The sequence below is a fragment of the Aphis gossypii genome, chromosome 3, assembly GCF_020184175.1.
Source record: "Aphis gossypii isolate Hap1 chromosome 3, ASM2018417v2, whole genome shotgun sequence".
In the NCBI taxonomy this organism is placed as follows: domain Eukaryota; kingdom Metazoa; phylum Arthropoda; class Insecta; order Hemiptera; family Aphididae; genus Aphis; species Aphis gossypii.
The window spans coordinates 44,717,782-44,732,323 of NC_065532.1; the positions used below are offsets into that span (position 1 = coordinate 44,717,782).

Genomic DNA, 14,542 nt, shown 5'->3' on the forward strand with positions numbered 1-14,542 from the left:
TTTAAATTTATTATAATTTATAATAATTAAATAATAATAGGCAATAAATGAATTAATGCAATGTTTTACCTACTAATTACTATAGTTTTAATACTTAAAGTAAAATAATTAAATAAATGACTAATAGCTATATTAAAAAACACATCAAGAAGACTCAAAAACGAAACATACTTAATGATACAAGCTGAGTAGGTATACTGACAGACCGTCTCCGTTCAGAATTGTTTTCTGCATACAGTGATATATTATGGAATTAAAATTTAACACTTGCATAATAGTGAACCACTTGGCACCTGATGTACAGCAAAGCAGTATCCACTTGCTTAACTTTTTTTTAGGGAGGAGGGGTTTACGTTAACATTACGAATGTTTACAATGTACACAACATTGTTTTATTTACACTTGGCCAAACGTACTGTTACTACTTGCTATATAACAGTTGGTTGCAAAGTAAAAAATTTTAACGTCATACAACATTTCTGTGCGTTGTACGGGTGGTATAAAAAAAATATTTAAAGGTCGTTCAAAGAACGTACAATTATATGATTTGCAGGTAATTGATCATTTTTTCAAAACGGTAAATTAATTATTAATTTTTGTTCATTGCAAATTACTTTTTTTGAAATTTCATCAATTAAATCTATAGGTACCTAGGTACTTATCAATACCTAATTGGAAAACTAAAATAAATGAAGACAAGTTTGCCCATATTACATTTACCTTGAAAAAAGTCCATTGCCCCATCATCATAATTAACAGTAAAGCCATATCACCAATCGGCAATCACCATCAGTCATCAGACCAAATAAAATACTTAGGTTAAACACATCACAATAAGATCTCCATATAAAAATAAAAAGACAGCACCAAACATTATACATATATTTATACCTATTCCACAAACTTCTTCCAAAACTAAAATTCAATTTAAATCTTAAAATCAAACTATTAATAGGTACCTACCTATTACCTAATACCTAGGTATATAAAGCAATAAGACCCATGTCCCATATAGTCTTATGAAATCCAAATTTGAGGGCCGGCTAAGCCATCTAGCATTTGACTATCACAGGTACACAATAGTAGGTATATCAGAAATGCTTCCCTTTACAAAGACCTTATAATATCATAACTGACAAACAAGAGTCAAAGAATTAGCAACCACCAAATTCAAACGGTTCCATTATTAACTTAACTCCCACACAAACACATTAGGTAATAAAAAATATGCCTCTCATGCCATATCCAAAAACTCTATACGATATTACAACGCCTAAAACAGGAACGGTTGATGTGATTTATTATAATTAAACAATAACTGCTTAAATAACAACCTAAAAGCTAAAAGGGTGTTGCTAATGGGTCTTTTTCCTCAAACATATCAGTCATGTACAGTTTGTAGGTATTCATTATATATACAGATTTAAAATTTCTTCTTTAATAATAAAAAAAAAGTATCAATTATTGAAAATACTATAAATCATAATAAGAAACTAGATTCAATAAGGCAATATTAATTTTTTAACATCTAATGATAAATTATTTTTATATTTTGATCGAGTTTTACTTAAATCTTAACAAAAATTTGATGTTAAATGGAAATAGAAATTGATTATTTACTTTTTAAATAAATACATTTTTAATTTAATAATACTATTAATACTGACTATAAAATTTGACAGTCACAATATTATACTTATAAGTGTCTAAATATGAGTACTTTATACTATAATACTATATATACCTTTTAAGTACCTGTTCAGTGGCATAGTTATGATTTTGTTTTGGAGGGGATATATAATTTATTGGTTAAACATAAAGTGGGGGACTCAATAAGTCAATGATTTAAACATTAAAAAAAAGGCTCTGGGGGAGATCTATCCCCATATCTCCTTCCCCATAACTACGCCACTGTCTCTGTTATATCTGTCCGTTTGCAGTTATTGGTACATACATTGTTTTGATTAAAAAGGATATAAATATTATTTATTACATTTTAAATTATCATTAATTGTATAATGGTTCACTTAAAAGTAAATTTAAACTAGCTAGTATGAAAAAAAAAAGCGAAACAAAACAAAAATTGATATACTTTGTTATACTTTAAGAATTTTAAAAATGTCCTGCGAATTATTTACAAGTTTTAATATGATATTTAAATTTACTATATACCATTCTACTCATATCAAAAATCCTTTAATGAGAATTTTTTTCAATCTATGAGCCATGTCTTTTTTTAATTTATTATCGTAACTTATTCTTCCAAATGTTTGAACAGATTGTGTAATAAAAAAAATTTAAAATAATAAAAAAAATATATTAATTTTATTTAAGTTTATACTAAGTAACTAATTTTCTTAAAGTTGTACATGGAATTATTGTTTATTGTTTAAAACATATGTTTAGAAACCAGAAATTCTGTAAAATCTCAGTCTAACTTGTTTTAATATTTACCTTAATTACTGTGTTGAACCTGAGATATTATGTTAATACAAGACTACTAAAGTGGTGCAAAGGCATATAGTTAATATACTTAAATAAGTTCTTGATAAATATCAATATTTATATATTAAAATTAGTATTTTAAATATTAATATTTCTATTTAGTTTAAAATAAATACATAAATTCAAAACACATTATTTTAAAATGTTAAGAGAGAATAAAATCTATGAGAAAAAATAAGGTTTTTTTTTTAATTAAACGCGTCTAACAAAATTTAAAATTGATGAAATTATTTACAAATAATAAATATAATTTATACAAATAGGAATTTCAAAATTGTTTATAGACAATCAATAATCTTTTGGTAAAAAAAAAATTTAATTATTTATAAAATTTTTTAATTTATTTATTAGCATTTACTCATTAAAAAAAAAAAAAAACATGATTTCACCAAACAACTTTAAAGCATAATTGTTAATTATATTGAAATTGAGTTAATTGAGAAAGTCAAAGGTATGAACTTCGTCATATTGTTGCTGTTGTTGCTGAGGTTGCAAGGTTCTGCCTTGAGCAACGGGAACTTGTTGCATGCCCATCATTTGTTGTCTGTATTGAGGTTGCTAAAAAGATATTAAATTAGTCATTAATTTTTACCTGAAGAAGTTCAAAATATTGTTTTCAAAAACACGAATAATTATATATTTAATCATACTTGTTGTAATAAATGTCTGAGACCAGGATTACTGGACATTACAGGTCGCATTTGCATTCTCTGTTGTGGTGCATTATTACCCATAATCTGTGGTGATTGATTTCCAGGAACCATTTGCCTTTGCTGTTGCTGTTGTTGCTGCTGTTGTTGTTGTTGCTGCTGCTGTTGCTGTTGATGGATATGGAATTGTTGGGTTCTCAACTTGTGTTGTTCTTCTTGTTGATGCTAGACACAAAATTACTAATGATAAAAATAAATCTACCAAAATACATATTAAAGATATTTCATTCAAATGCTCTTTAAACAATAACATAACAAATAGACCAACACATTGAAATAGTTTACTCACTTCCAATTGTGCTTTTAATATGGTCTCTTGCATTTGAGCATGTTCCAGATTTTGTTGCATTTGGGGCACATTCATTTGATTACGTATCTATACCATATAATACTATTTAAATATTTCTAACATATAAAAAATAATATACTCATCGTACTTCTAGCTGAGACTTCAATATATTTTCTTGCATCTGAGCTTGTTCCAAACGTTGCTGCATTTGTGGTATATTCATTTGATGACTTTGAATCTAAAATTAATAAAGTATAAGTCATAGGTCATGAGTCATAAAAAAAGCTTAAAACAGTCTAAATACCTCCATTTGAGACTTATACTGTAATTCTTGTTGTTGTGCTGCTTCTAGTGTTTGTCGAAGTTGATGTATCTTAGCCAAATTTTGCTTTCTAGCCATCTCAATTTGTTCACTATACTGGCCTTGTGATGGACGAACACCGACATTGCCAACACCTCCAGGATTCTATAAACAATCCATAACACGTAAAGCAATACAAACAATTTATCATTTTAAAATTGTTTTACTTGTATAGGTATATTTGGATTATTGACTGGTTGCCCAGTTGGTTGAGGACTAGGCATCATTTGAACTGATGGACTATTCGGGACAACCTGATTATTTTGCGGTGCAAAATTATTGGATGCCATTAATTCAGCTATTGTGGAAAATAAAAATTATTGTTCAAAAAAATGATATAACATTTTTCTTATAATTTGTATAATTACTAACCCAAATTTGATTGAGGTTGACTTTGTAAGGAAGCTGTTAATGCACTGTTAGGCATAAGCCCAGGCATCTGGTTAGGTCCTGGACCACCAGGCATATTTGGACCGGGTGGTAATTGCAACTGTCCAGGCATATTGCTTTGGGGCATTACCATTCCAACCTAGAAATAAAAAAAAAAGAAAATCAGGAATTTTAAACAAAAATACAATTGATTATTTTTATACAAAGACTAATAGTTAAATTTTCATAGAAAATTATACCACTGGAGACTTATATAACATCAAAACTATAATTGCTACTTATTCAGACTATCTGTAGCAAACCCACCACAATAAGGCAATATTACCTTATTCAATTAAAATAAGACAACAAATCTTTTTAATGTATTTACTTATACCTAAGAGTATATTTTATGGCATTCTTGTCGTGTGCTGTCTACCGCACACTTTTTGTTTACCGTCTATGTTTCTTTATGTCTACCACATGGGTAAATAATTCATAAATTAATTTAAATGTAAGATTATAATATATTTAAGAATATATAATTATAGTAATAATTCAATAATACATGTCCCAATTTAATCCTATACATAAAAATATGCATTATAACAGTGGTTTTCAATTGCTGGTCTGCGGACCAACACTGATCCGCTATAAAAAAAGATACCGTCTGTGTAATATTGAAAAAAATATATTTCCAGTGTTGTGGTAAAACGAATCAAAGTACAAAGTGGTCCGTAATCCTATTTTAATCTAGATTCTAGATTCTAGGTGGTCTACGAAAACAAAAAGATTGAGAACCACTGCATTATATTATGTATTGATAATTAAAAACGATTAATATTTTAATTATTTAAACTATATGGTAGGTATGATTTAACATATTTTAAAAAAAAACATGTAAATGTATTGTCATTATTGTTTTTTAGACACTACCATTGTTTCACCAAATACGAGAGCAGCAGTGATGGTGATGTACCATGCATTTTCTTTAACTACCTATTCAAAGTTCTAAACCACCCCATAAATATTTTACGCATTGTGTGTTGATGGTTTTATGTATGTACTCTTTAGTTGAATGCAGAAAAATGTATCATGTATTACAGCATAAACTAAATTGTAACTGATTATCTCATACTATGTTGGACTTAGGTTAGGTATATTATAGTATTATATTATTATTATAGAAGTTTCATAGGTAGTTAAGATAAAACCTAATCGTTGTTGAATCATTGGGAATGAACATATACATTATACAATGAGTTCCGCTTTATACGATCACTTTGGTGCAGGTCATTTTGATTCTATAAAGCATTTATAACATTACACATACAATTTGGTTTAGGATATTCATTTTTGATTCTAAGAAACGGTTGATTCTATAAACCAGTCATCATACTAAGTGGAACTCACTGTAATATATTATATAGATGTGTCGCAGATGACAGATATGCGGTAGACAGCATACGACAAGAATACCCATTTTAAAGTTTATTAATAAGAAAACCAAAATCAAAGTATGGGACCATATTTCAATTTATCTTTAATTCATTAGAAAAATTAATATTATTCTTAATACATTAGAAAATACTTTTAAAATAATTAACCTGTTAATAAATTAATATAATACTAACAGCTGAAGAAAATGTATTTAAAATTTAAAATATTTTTTTTATAAAAATTTAATGGTTAAAAATTAAAGCATATTCAAATAATAGGTAATATAGATAATGGTAATAAATAGTTCATATAATGTGTTAAATTATTTCATTGTAATCACTAAAAATGGTGTATATACATTGATCTATAAAAATTAATTAAGTAATTAAATATTAATTATTTTCTAAAATTTAGTTTGAAGTTTTCTTTAAAATTGTGTTATTTCAACATCATTAGGGATTTTTTGAGCTACTACATCATCTGCGCCTATAGTATAGGTAGCTATTAATAAATATTCCTCCTAGAGCATAGCAAATGTTTGCCATATTTGAAACTTGACACTTGACCATGAGGTTATATAATTTAAAATTTTAGTGTTTGGTCACCCTGTATAAAGTTTAAGAATATAATTTAAAAAAAAATTATAAATCATTATTCATTACACATTAATAACACATAATCACCTCATGACCAGAAACTACCATCACTCCCATAAGTGAATCACGTAGAATTTTTAACACAGTCAAACACACACTAACTTAATCAATAAAGTTTTAAGATTTGAGATACACACATTCAATATCTATTAGAAGAAGCATTACAGCTGGTCAAGTTGTAATTAAATGTCAACTTTTTAAAGAAATTGAATTATATAATCTAATTTAAGCACTAGTGTAACTACAAATACCAACTAAATAGTATAAATTAAGAAAGATCATTATTAAATAAGGCTAACAAAATCTTATAATTTAAAACTTAACTTTTTTGGACAGTCATTGTCAGAACTTAGGAGAAATCTACTCTTTATTTTAAAGTATAGGAAGTTTTTTACTTCCATTTGTTCGAGTTTATTTATAACTATTAATTCACATGCTAGTAGTTGTGATAAGAGAATAAATTCACAAACAATGTATACGATTGGTGGTTAAAATTCATCATAATTGTATTTTATTTATTGATTAAACAATGTATTTTAATGAGCTGATAAAAATTAAATTTATTAAAAAAAAAAAAAAAAAAATCAAACAGTACAGTAGAGGTGTTAAAAATATTACACATTTAGATTAAGGCTAATGATATTTCAATATGGATCCTCGATTTGAAATCTATAACACAGTTAAAATTGTTATGGAAAAATGTAATGAATACATTTTTTATATTCCTAATTTAATTCACTTATTTTAATACATGAATTTAATAAAAATAAAAAAAAAATACGGTTAAATAGTTAGAATTTAAAAAAATTTTAAAAATGAACTTTTGAGAATTTAATTAATCTAAAATCAATTAAACTAGAAGAACAAAATTCAACAGTTTTTATACATAGAAATCAAGTGAGTATTTATAAAAAAAAAATAAATTATGAGGATTTATACATACAGTAATACTTTAGATGATTATTTGAGAACACATTACAATAAAAAAGAATTTTTTGGTTTAGATTTGTTGGAAAATTTAAAAAAAACTACACATTAATACAGTTTGTATATTAGTTTAATAATTATGTCAGTTGCATTATTATGTACAATCTTAACTTCTAATTATATTTTGAAGATAATATCTAAGGTCCCTAAATATTAAACCATACACAATACACAAATGCAAAAAAAAAATTGACAAATGTTTCCATAGTTGATTTTTATGATGAGTACTCACAGGTGAAGTAAATCATTTAAAGTGTAATACACCTTTGAATGTGTATGTCTTGCAAAACTTGAAAATCATAAGTCAAGCTATCATATTAATATCAGTTTTGTAAAATTTTATTAAATATTAGATTATCATAAAAATTATTTTCTTTCAACATAAGAACTGAGCTCTATTTCATTAGGCATTCGACCAATGGTGACATCAAATCTATCTTGAACACTATTCAAAACTTTTGCATCAGTTTCTTCACAAATGAATGTAATTGCTAATCCTTTGGTACCAAAACGTCCAGCTCTTGCTACTCTATGTAAATAAGTGTCTGTATCTTCAGGCATATCATAATTAATAACAATGTTCACTCGTTCAATATCCATTCCTCGACCAAACAAATTGGTAGCCACTAATATTCGTTTTTGAAAATCTTTGAATTCTTGGTAAAACTTTAACCGATCTTGTTGGGACATACCACCATGCATGGCAACAGATGGGAAATTTTGTTCATTTAACAGCTCTGTTAAAACTACACAACGTTGGACAGATTTAACAAAAATGATAACCTAAAAAAAAAAAAGTATATATAATAGCTATCAAGTTTAATAATAAACATTACACTACTTCTATTATAAGATAACCAAGCAAACATTAGGTATTTAATAGATATCTCATTTTACCTGATTAAATTCTAATTCATCTAGAAGATCAAACAATTTCTTATTTTTTTCCTTTTCAGTGAGTTTAACATAGTACTGCTGGAGGCCGTGTAATGATAGTTTGGCATCGTCGTCAACATATACTTCCAATGGTTGCTGCATAAACTTTTTACAGACAGGTCGTATATCTTTGCTAAGTGTGGCACTGAACATCATAACTTGTTTGTTGAATGGTGTATTCTTAAATATTTCTTGGACATCACTTCGCATGTGTAAGATTTCTAACATTTTATCACACTCATCCAAAATAAAATGCTTCAAATTATTGAGAACCAATTTCTTTTTTCTGATTAGTTCTAATATGCGACCCGGGGTGCCAACCACTACATGAGGCTTGTTATTCTTAAGTGTATCTTCATCTTTTGTAATGGGCACACCACCAAAGAAAACACTGACCTTGACTGCCGGCAAGTATTTGGTGAAGCGCTCAAATTCTTTACTTATCTGGAAAGCCAATTCTCTGGTATGGCATAAAACCAAAGCGTATACCTCACTCTCGTATACTTCTAATTGCTGAAGAGTGGATAAGACAAACACGGCTGTTTTACCCATACCAGATTTGGCTTGGCATAGAATATCCATACCCAACATGGCCTGTGGTATACACTCGTGCTGCACTTCGGACGGATGTTCGAAACCACAGTCGACAATTGCTCTTAGAATTTCTGGTTTTAAGAGAAAATCACGGAAACCCGAACTGTGTATGGACACATAGTTACCCTTTACTTCTTTTTTGGCGACTTGTTTCTTGTCATCGCTCTCAACGGTCTCGTTCTGTTCGTCTTCTTCGTAATCCAAAAGATCATCAGCATCCGCCATTATAAGGGTATCTGGTTGTGAGTGACGCGTTAAAATCAATTACGAGGACGTAAGGTGATTGAAAGTGATGGTTCAAGTAAAAACTAAGTATGTAGAAAAAATAATTTATGAAAACAGAACATTAATCGGCAAACGACGCGTGTTTATACGGCATTATGGGATACACAACAGACATTTTAGATCGGCGTTTATGATCAGTGTGTACGCGCTTAGGGAATGTAAACAACAGTTTACAGTGTGGCAATACCAACATGATTGGAGAAGATTATAACGATCTCTCCAAAGTAGGCACCATTGATCATAGATGGCGGTACATATAAAGAAAATTAAACAATATTAACTCTACTTAAAAATATTAATCCATACCTATTTATTTTATAAAATATTTTTAAAAATCATAAAAATCATTACCTATAAACTTTATTATTATTCAATAATAATAACAATTTAACTACACTAGTAGTAACATAACAAAGTATGTCATGATAAAAATAACTAATAACTTTAATAAATTAAACTATAAAAAATAACTTTTTTTTTAGTTGGATAAAAATTGTAAATGTAAAATACTTTTGATAAATTTTAAAAAGTGTAAACTAATTATGCATTGAATAATTACTTTTTATTTAAATCTTTGCTGCTATTACTATCTACAATTTTACACTTGTAAAGTTTAACTTATATTCAATGAATCATTTTTACTTAAAAGTAAAAATACAAAAAAATTATTTCATTAGTGCAAATCTATACTACTCTCACTATATAAATAAAATTAAATACTTAATAATTAAAATAATATATTACAAATTGATATAGTTAAAAATCTTACCTGGCCTTGACGTAATATAGCTGAGGATGCTTTTTGATGTTGTATTAGTTTGCGTAATCTATCTACAAATGCTGCTTGATCATTTGGAATAAAACCGATGAATGCTTTTCTATCATGAGTATAGAGTAATATTAATACTTTGACATCACAATTATGAGAAGTTGGAGCACTGTTAAAATGTACACAGCCAGCCTATAAATAGTTTAGTTTTTAAAAATAGAGTTAGGATACGGTATAGGTATTCAAAAACTTACATATCCACTGGTCATGTACTTTGTCAAAGATTCTAATGCTTCACATGGTGTAGGTTGGAAAACCACAGATTTTGAGTCTTTCAAATGAGCTCCTCCAATACTTCCTATTAAATTCTTAGGCATCAATTGCATAATTAATTTTTCAGGCCATGTTTCTGCTTTCCTGTATACAAAAGAAATAATTTTAAGAAAATATTTTTTGAATACTCAAGTAGCAGTAACAATTTTACAATTCTGGTTCTCCATTTTTTATACTGGCTGAAACAATACAAGGGACGTTTCTTGTTATTTTCGGTATTTCATTTGAAGGCTTTGATTTTTCTATCCACTCTAATGTCCCTGTCCAAATAGTTTGTCTGCCAGGTCCATTCTATAGTAATAATATATTTTATAAAACATGGTGTAATAATTTATTTAATAATTAACTTTTAATACTTGTTGTTGTTGAACTTGTTGCTGTTGTTGATTCATAATTCGCAGAGCAGCTTGTTGCTGTTGCTGTTGCTGATGTTGTTGTTGTACTTGGTGTTGTTGTGCTTGCTGCTGCTGTTGTTGTACTTGCTGCTGTTGTTGTGCTTGCTGCTGCTGTTGTTGTTGCTGTTGTTGTGCTTGCTGCTGTTGTTGTGCTTGCTGTTGCTGTTGTTGTTGCTGCTGTTGTGCTTGCTGCTGTTGTTGTTGTTGCTGCTGTTGTTGTTGTTGTTGAACTTGCTGCTGTAAAACTTGTTGTTGCTGCTGTTGAACTTGTTGTTGTTGCTGTTGTTGCACTTGTTGCTGTTGCTGCTGTTGTACTTGTAGTGATGTCACTAAAAATTAATTTATTAAGATTTTTAAAAAAATGTTTAGGTTTTTATTAAGTTTTTAGAATTTGTATTAAAATAAACATATTTATGTAAAATCATCAATCATAATCAATAATATTAATTAATTTGTATTTTTCTTAAAATTTTAAAATTTTGTTACTTATTATTCAGTGATAAGTGTAACTAAAATTACAATCACATGAATACTAATATAATATACTATTTCCCCACCTAATAAATTAATCCATTTATAATCTAAAAATGTTACTTACTATCTGTTCTTTGTTGGAATGTAGGCGTTGTTAACTGTGCAATTAATGCACTTGCTTGATTTGGTTGACGCTGTTGCGTCATTTGCCAATTACGAGGTGCTTGAGGAGGTCTCAAGAAACCACCAGTATTAGAAACATTTGAGTATTGTTGGTTTTGACCTTGATTTACATTACGAATCATTTGTTGTTGTTGTACTTGTTGTTGTTGTTGTTGTTGTTGTTGTTGTTGTTGTTGTTGTTGAGCTACAGCAACAGCTTGTTGGGCTGCCTGAACAGCTTGTTGTTGTTGATGTTGCTGTTGCTGCTGCTGCTGTTGTTGTTGCTGTTGTTGTTGAACTTGATTCTGCATAGCCAAAACCTGAACAAAAATAAGATTTTAAAACAATAAATATACATATTCTGTTTCAAATAAGACATGTGATTGTGCATGAAGGGCGTGGCTAACGAGGCGTATATCATAACATCAGACGCAACGACCGTCGTGGTGGTGGCAGATGATCTACTCTGATAGGTTAGGAACGTAATTCAGTCGTTTGGGCACAAGTCTTCTTATTTGGAACAGAGTATATGGTTCAATACTCTTTTGGATTAAACTCCAAATATTTCAAATTTAAAATATCTCCATCAATAAATAAAACTTTATGAAATACTAAATATCAAATAAAATAAATATTATATATATTATGTGTATACATAATACATAATATGTATAAATATATATAATATATATATAGCCACATTTATTGCTAATTTAATTGGTCCAAATTACCAAAAGTTAGTGCAATAAATATAATTAAAAACATAAAGTTTTAATTAATAATTTATAAAAATATTCTTTTTTTATAGTTTAACTTCAGTAAATAATTGTTAGATTACATACTGGATTAGTAGTCCTAAATGGAGTACACGGAGCAACTGGTGATCCAATGTTAACATTTGTAGACAATGGACTCGTCATGGATAAACCAGAATGAGTTGTAGCAGGAGTTGGGCTCATTGGACGTTCTTTTAGACTAAAAACATAAAAAAAAAAAATTAAAAAAAAATACATTAACATGTTGACTGGCCACACGGCCACCAGCAGTCATTCAATTGGTATTTGTTACACGCCAAGTATATTTTTCAATGTATTCCAAATTTGTAAATCCCAAATATTTGAAAAATAGAAAAATAAATAATAAAATAGAAAAAACGTATTATATCAAAAAAAATTGTAATGATTCCCGCTACGCCACGGTCCTTATTTTAATGCATTATTGTAGTGCCATAGAAAAGTTAATAATATAAAACCAAATTCATTTATGGTCGCCGGCAGTCATATGGCGTGGTAATAATGATGAACTATGGGCGCTGGCGTTCACAAATGCATAAAATTTGAGAATTACCGATAACCGCTGGAGGTCATGTGGCAGTCAACATGTTAAAAGAAAAAACATTAATAGATACACTAAATAGCTGATATTTTAAAAATTAAATATATATATATATTTATTACAAATCATTATACAGAGATATGGAAGATTAAAAATAGTTACATTATATACTACTTATTACTAGAAGTTATAAAATGTACGTTTAAGTTGTTTGTTTTACATAATGCTCTAAACTTATTCAATTCTTATTATTTTATTTTTAACTTTACACAAAACAAGATAATATTAGAATTTTATTTCAGAAATAAAATAGTAGTTTTTGCAATTGCAATGTGATGGAAAAATAAGTCATTTTAATTGTAATATATTTTAGTAATTTTACTAAAAGTACTGGGCCTTTATTTTTAATCTATGATTTAACCCTAGCATTAATTACATTCAATTAAAAAACTATACTATTTTTAAGCTGTATAAAATATTAATTATTATTTGAATAAACAATAACATGTGAAAATGCATACATATATATTATAATTGTGAGATGATGATGTCATAATGCTATTTTAAATATCCTATATCTTGTTGAATAATGAAAATAAAACTAGATCGCCTAGATAGATACAACTTTAGGGTTAATATACTATGATCAAGATTAACTTATATTTTAAATACTTTGCTTATTTAATATTTATATTTAAATTAAAACTTGATATTTTTAAATTAATTCACCTGTATCCATTAAGTAACACTAGATGCCTTGGATCTTTTGCATAATTTTTGTTTTGAGAAATTTGTAAATCACCACCAGCTTTTTCAAATAATTTTAATAATGCAGGAGTTTTTCTAGCTGACAAAATTGATAATAAAATTCCTTTCTAAAACACATATATAAACATTTAACTTAATAATAATTTCAAATTTTCATAGATATTTAAAAATTTAAAAATATACTTACTTCTTGAAAGAGATTTGCCATTTGATCAACACTACGACCAGCATATGTTTCACATTCCATAATCGGAAAATTATAAGGTGGTGAATTACATATGAGAATACAATGTCTTTGCTTAGCTTCACGGATTTCTTGCAAGTCCTCAAAAAAAACTAGGGCCGTAGCTAAACCTTCACCCATGTAAGCATGGGATTCAGCCATACCACCTATCATGCTGAAAAAAAGGACGAAAGTCAGAAATATAATACAATAAGAATAGAATAGTCTTACTCAATTTTTTCAATAATTTTTATGACTTTTTGTGGGCTAGTGAATGTTCCATAAGAACGACAGCATGGAAAAGGTTTACAATCATTTGCTTCATAAACAACAATACCATAAATTGCACTGCTACTCTATAATATTAAAAAAATTGATCTATAATAAATATTCTAATGTAACACCTCTAAATATTTTAATAATACAATACTTACTTCAGACAAATACTCTCGTTCATCAATAGGTCCTTGGTTAAAGTACCTTTATAAAATAGGAATAAATACACTGAATTAAAAACAATTTCATATTATGTCTATTATTTTTTTTTTAATGAATAAGCTTCAATAGTAATATTTTAGAGTGAAAAATCAATAACAACTTACTCTAAAGTTGGAGTTACATAATTTGTTTTAAGTTCACTTATATAAGTGTTCATTGCTGTTTTCTCAATTACAAAAATAATATCTGTTTGAACAGAATGATCCAATGGTCCTAGAACCATTTTTGTGCTTTTGTGTAGTAATTATTGTCGAAAAAAAGATTTAAGTATTTTGTATTAAAACTTAAACGCTTTCAATACATCGTAACTTAATTATATTATATTATATTGTATTATTATTGAAAGTATAAAATAGTAAATACATAAATGATTAACATCAAAATACTTGTTTGCTCCTATTATTTAGTATTTATTGAAGATACATTGAAGTATAAACACTTTACACATTAACA

The 14,542-nt window shown here is 27.8% G+C and overlaps 2 protein-coding genes across 3 annotated transcripts; both read right to left on the reverse strand.

Annotated features, from left to right (window-relative positions):
- Positions 1-2,303: 2,303 nt before the first annotated feature.
- Positions 2,304-14,481, reverse strand: LOC114128340 (mediator of RNA polymerase II transcription subunit 25-like). 2 transcript variants are annotated; one of them, XM_050204524.1, is made up of 18 exons: positions 14,194-14,481; positions 14,026-14,071; positions 13,823-13,947; positions 13,556-13,766; positions 13,330-13,475; positions 12,108-12,240; positions 11,228-11,585; positions 10,591-10,958; positions 10,386-10,525; positions 10,156-10,318; positions 9,902-10,093; positions 4,238-4,394; positions 4,033-4,163; positions 3,809-3,970; positions 3,653-3,742; positions 3,505-3,591; positions 3,156-3,380; positions 2,304-3,063 (listed from the first exon to the last, which is right to left on the reverse strand). In XM_050204524.1, the coding sequence occupies exons 1-18, from the start codon at positions 14,310-14,312 to the stop codon at positions 2,938-2,940; spliced, it is 2,979 nt and encodes a 992-aa protein (XP_050060481.1). In that variant the 5' UTR covers positions 14,313-14,481; the 3' UTR covers positions 2,304-2,937. The 2 variants fall into 2 exon arrangements, with proteins under 2 accessions (XP_050060481.1, XP_050060483.1); XM_050204526.1 differs by lacking the exon at positions 3,505-3,591.
- LOC114128333 (ATP-dependent RNA helicase WM6) lies at positions 7,370-9,273 on the reverse strand. The gene is made up of 2 exons (XM_027992822.2): positions 8,215-9,273; positions 7,370-8,100 (listed from the first exon to the last, which is right to left on the reverse strand). Exons 1-2 carry the CDS (start codon positions 9,070-9,072, stop codon positions 7,684-7,686), a joined length of 1,275 nt encoding a protein of 424 aa, XP_027848623.2. The 5' UTR covers positions 9,073-9,273; the 3' UTR covers positions 7,370-7,683.
- Positions 14,482-14,542: the final 61 nt, after the last annotated feature.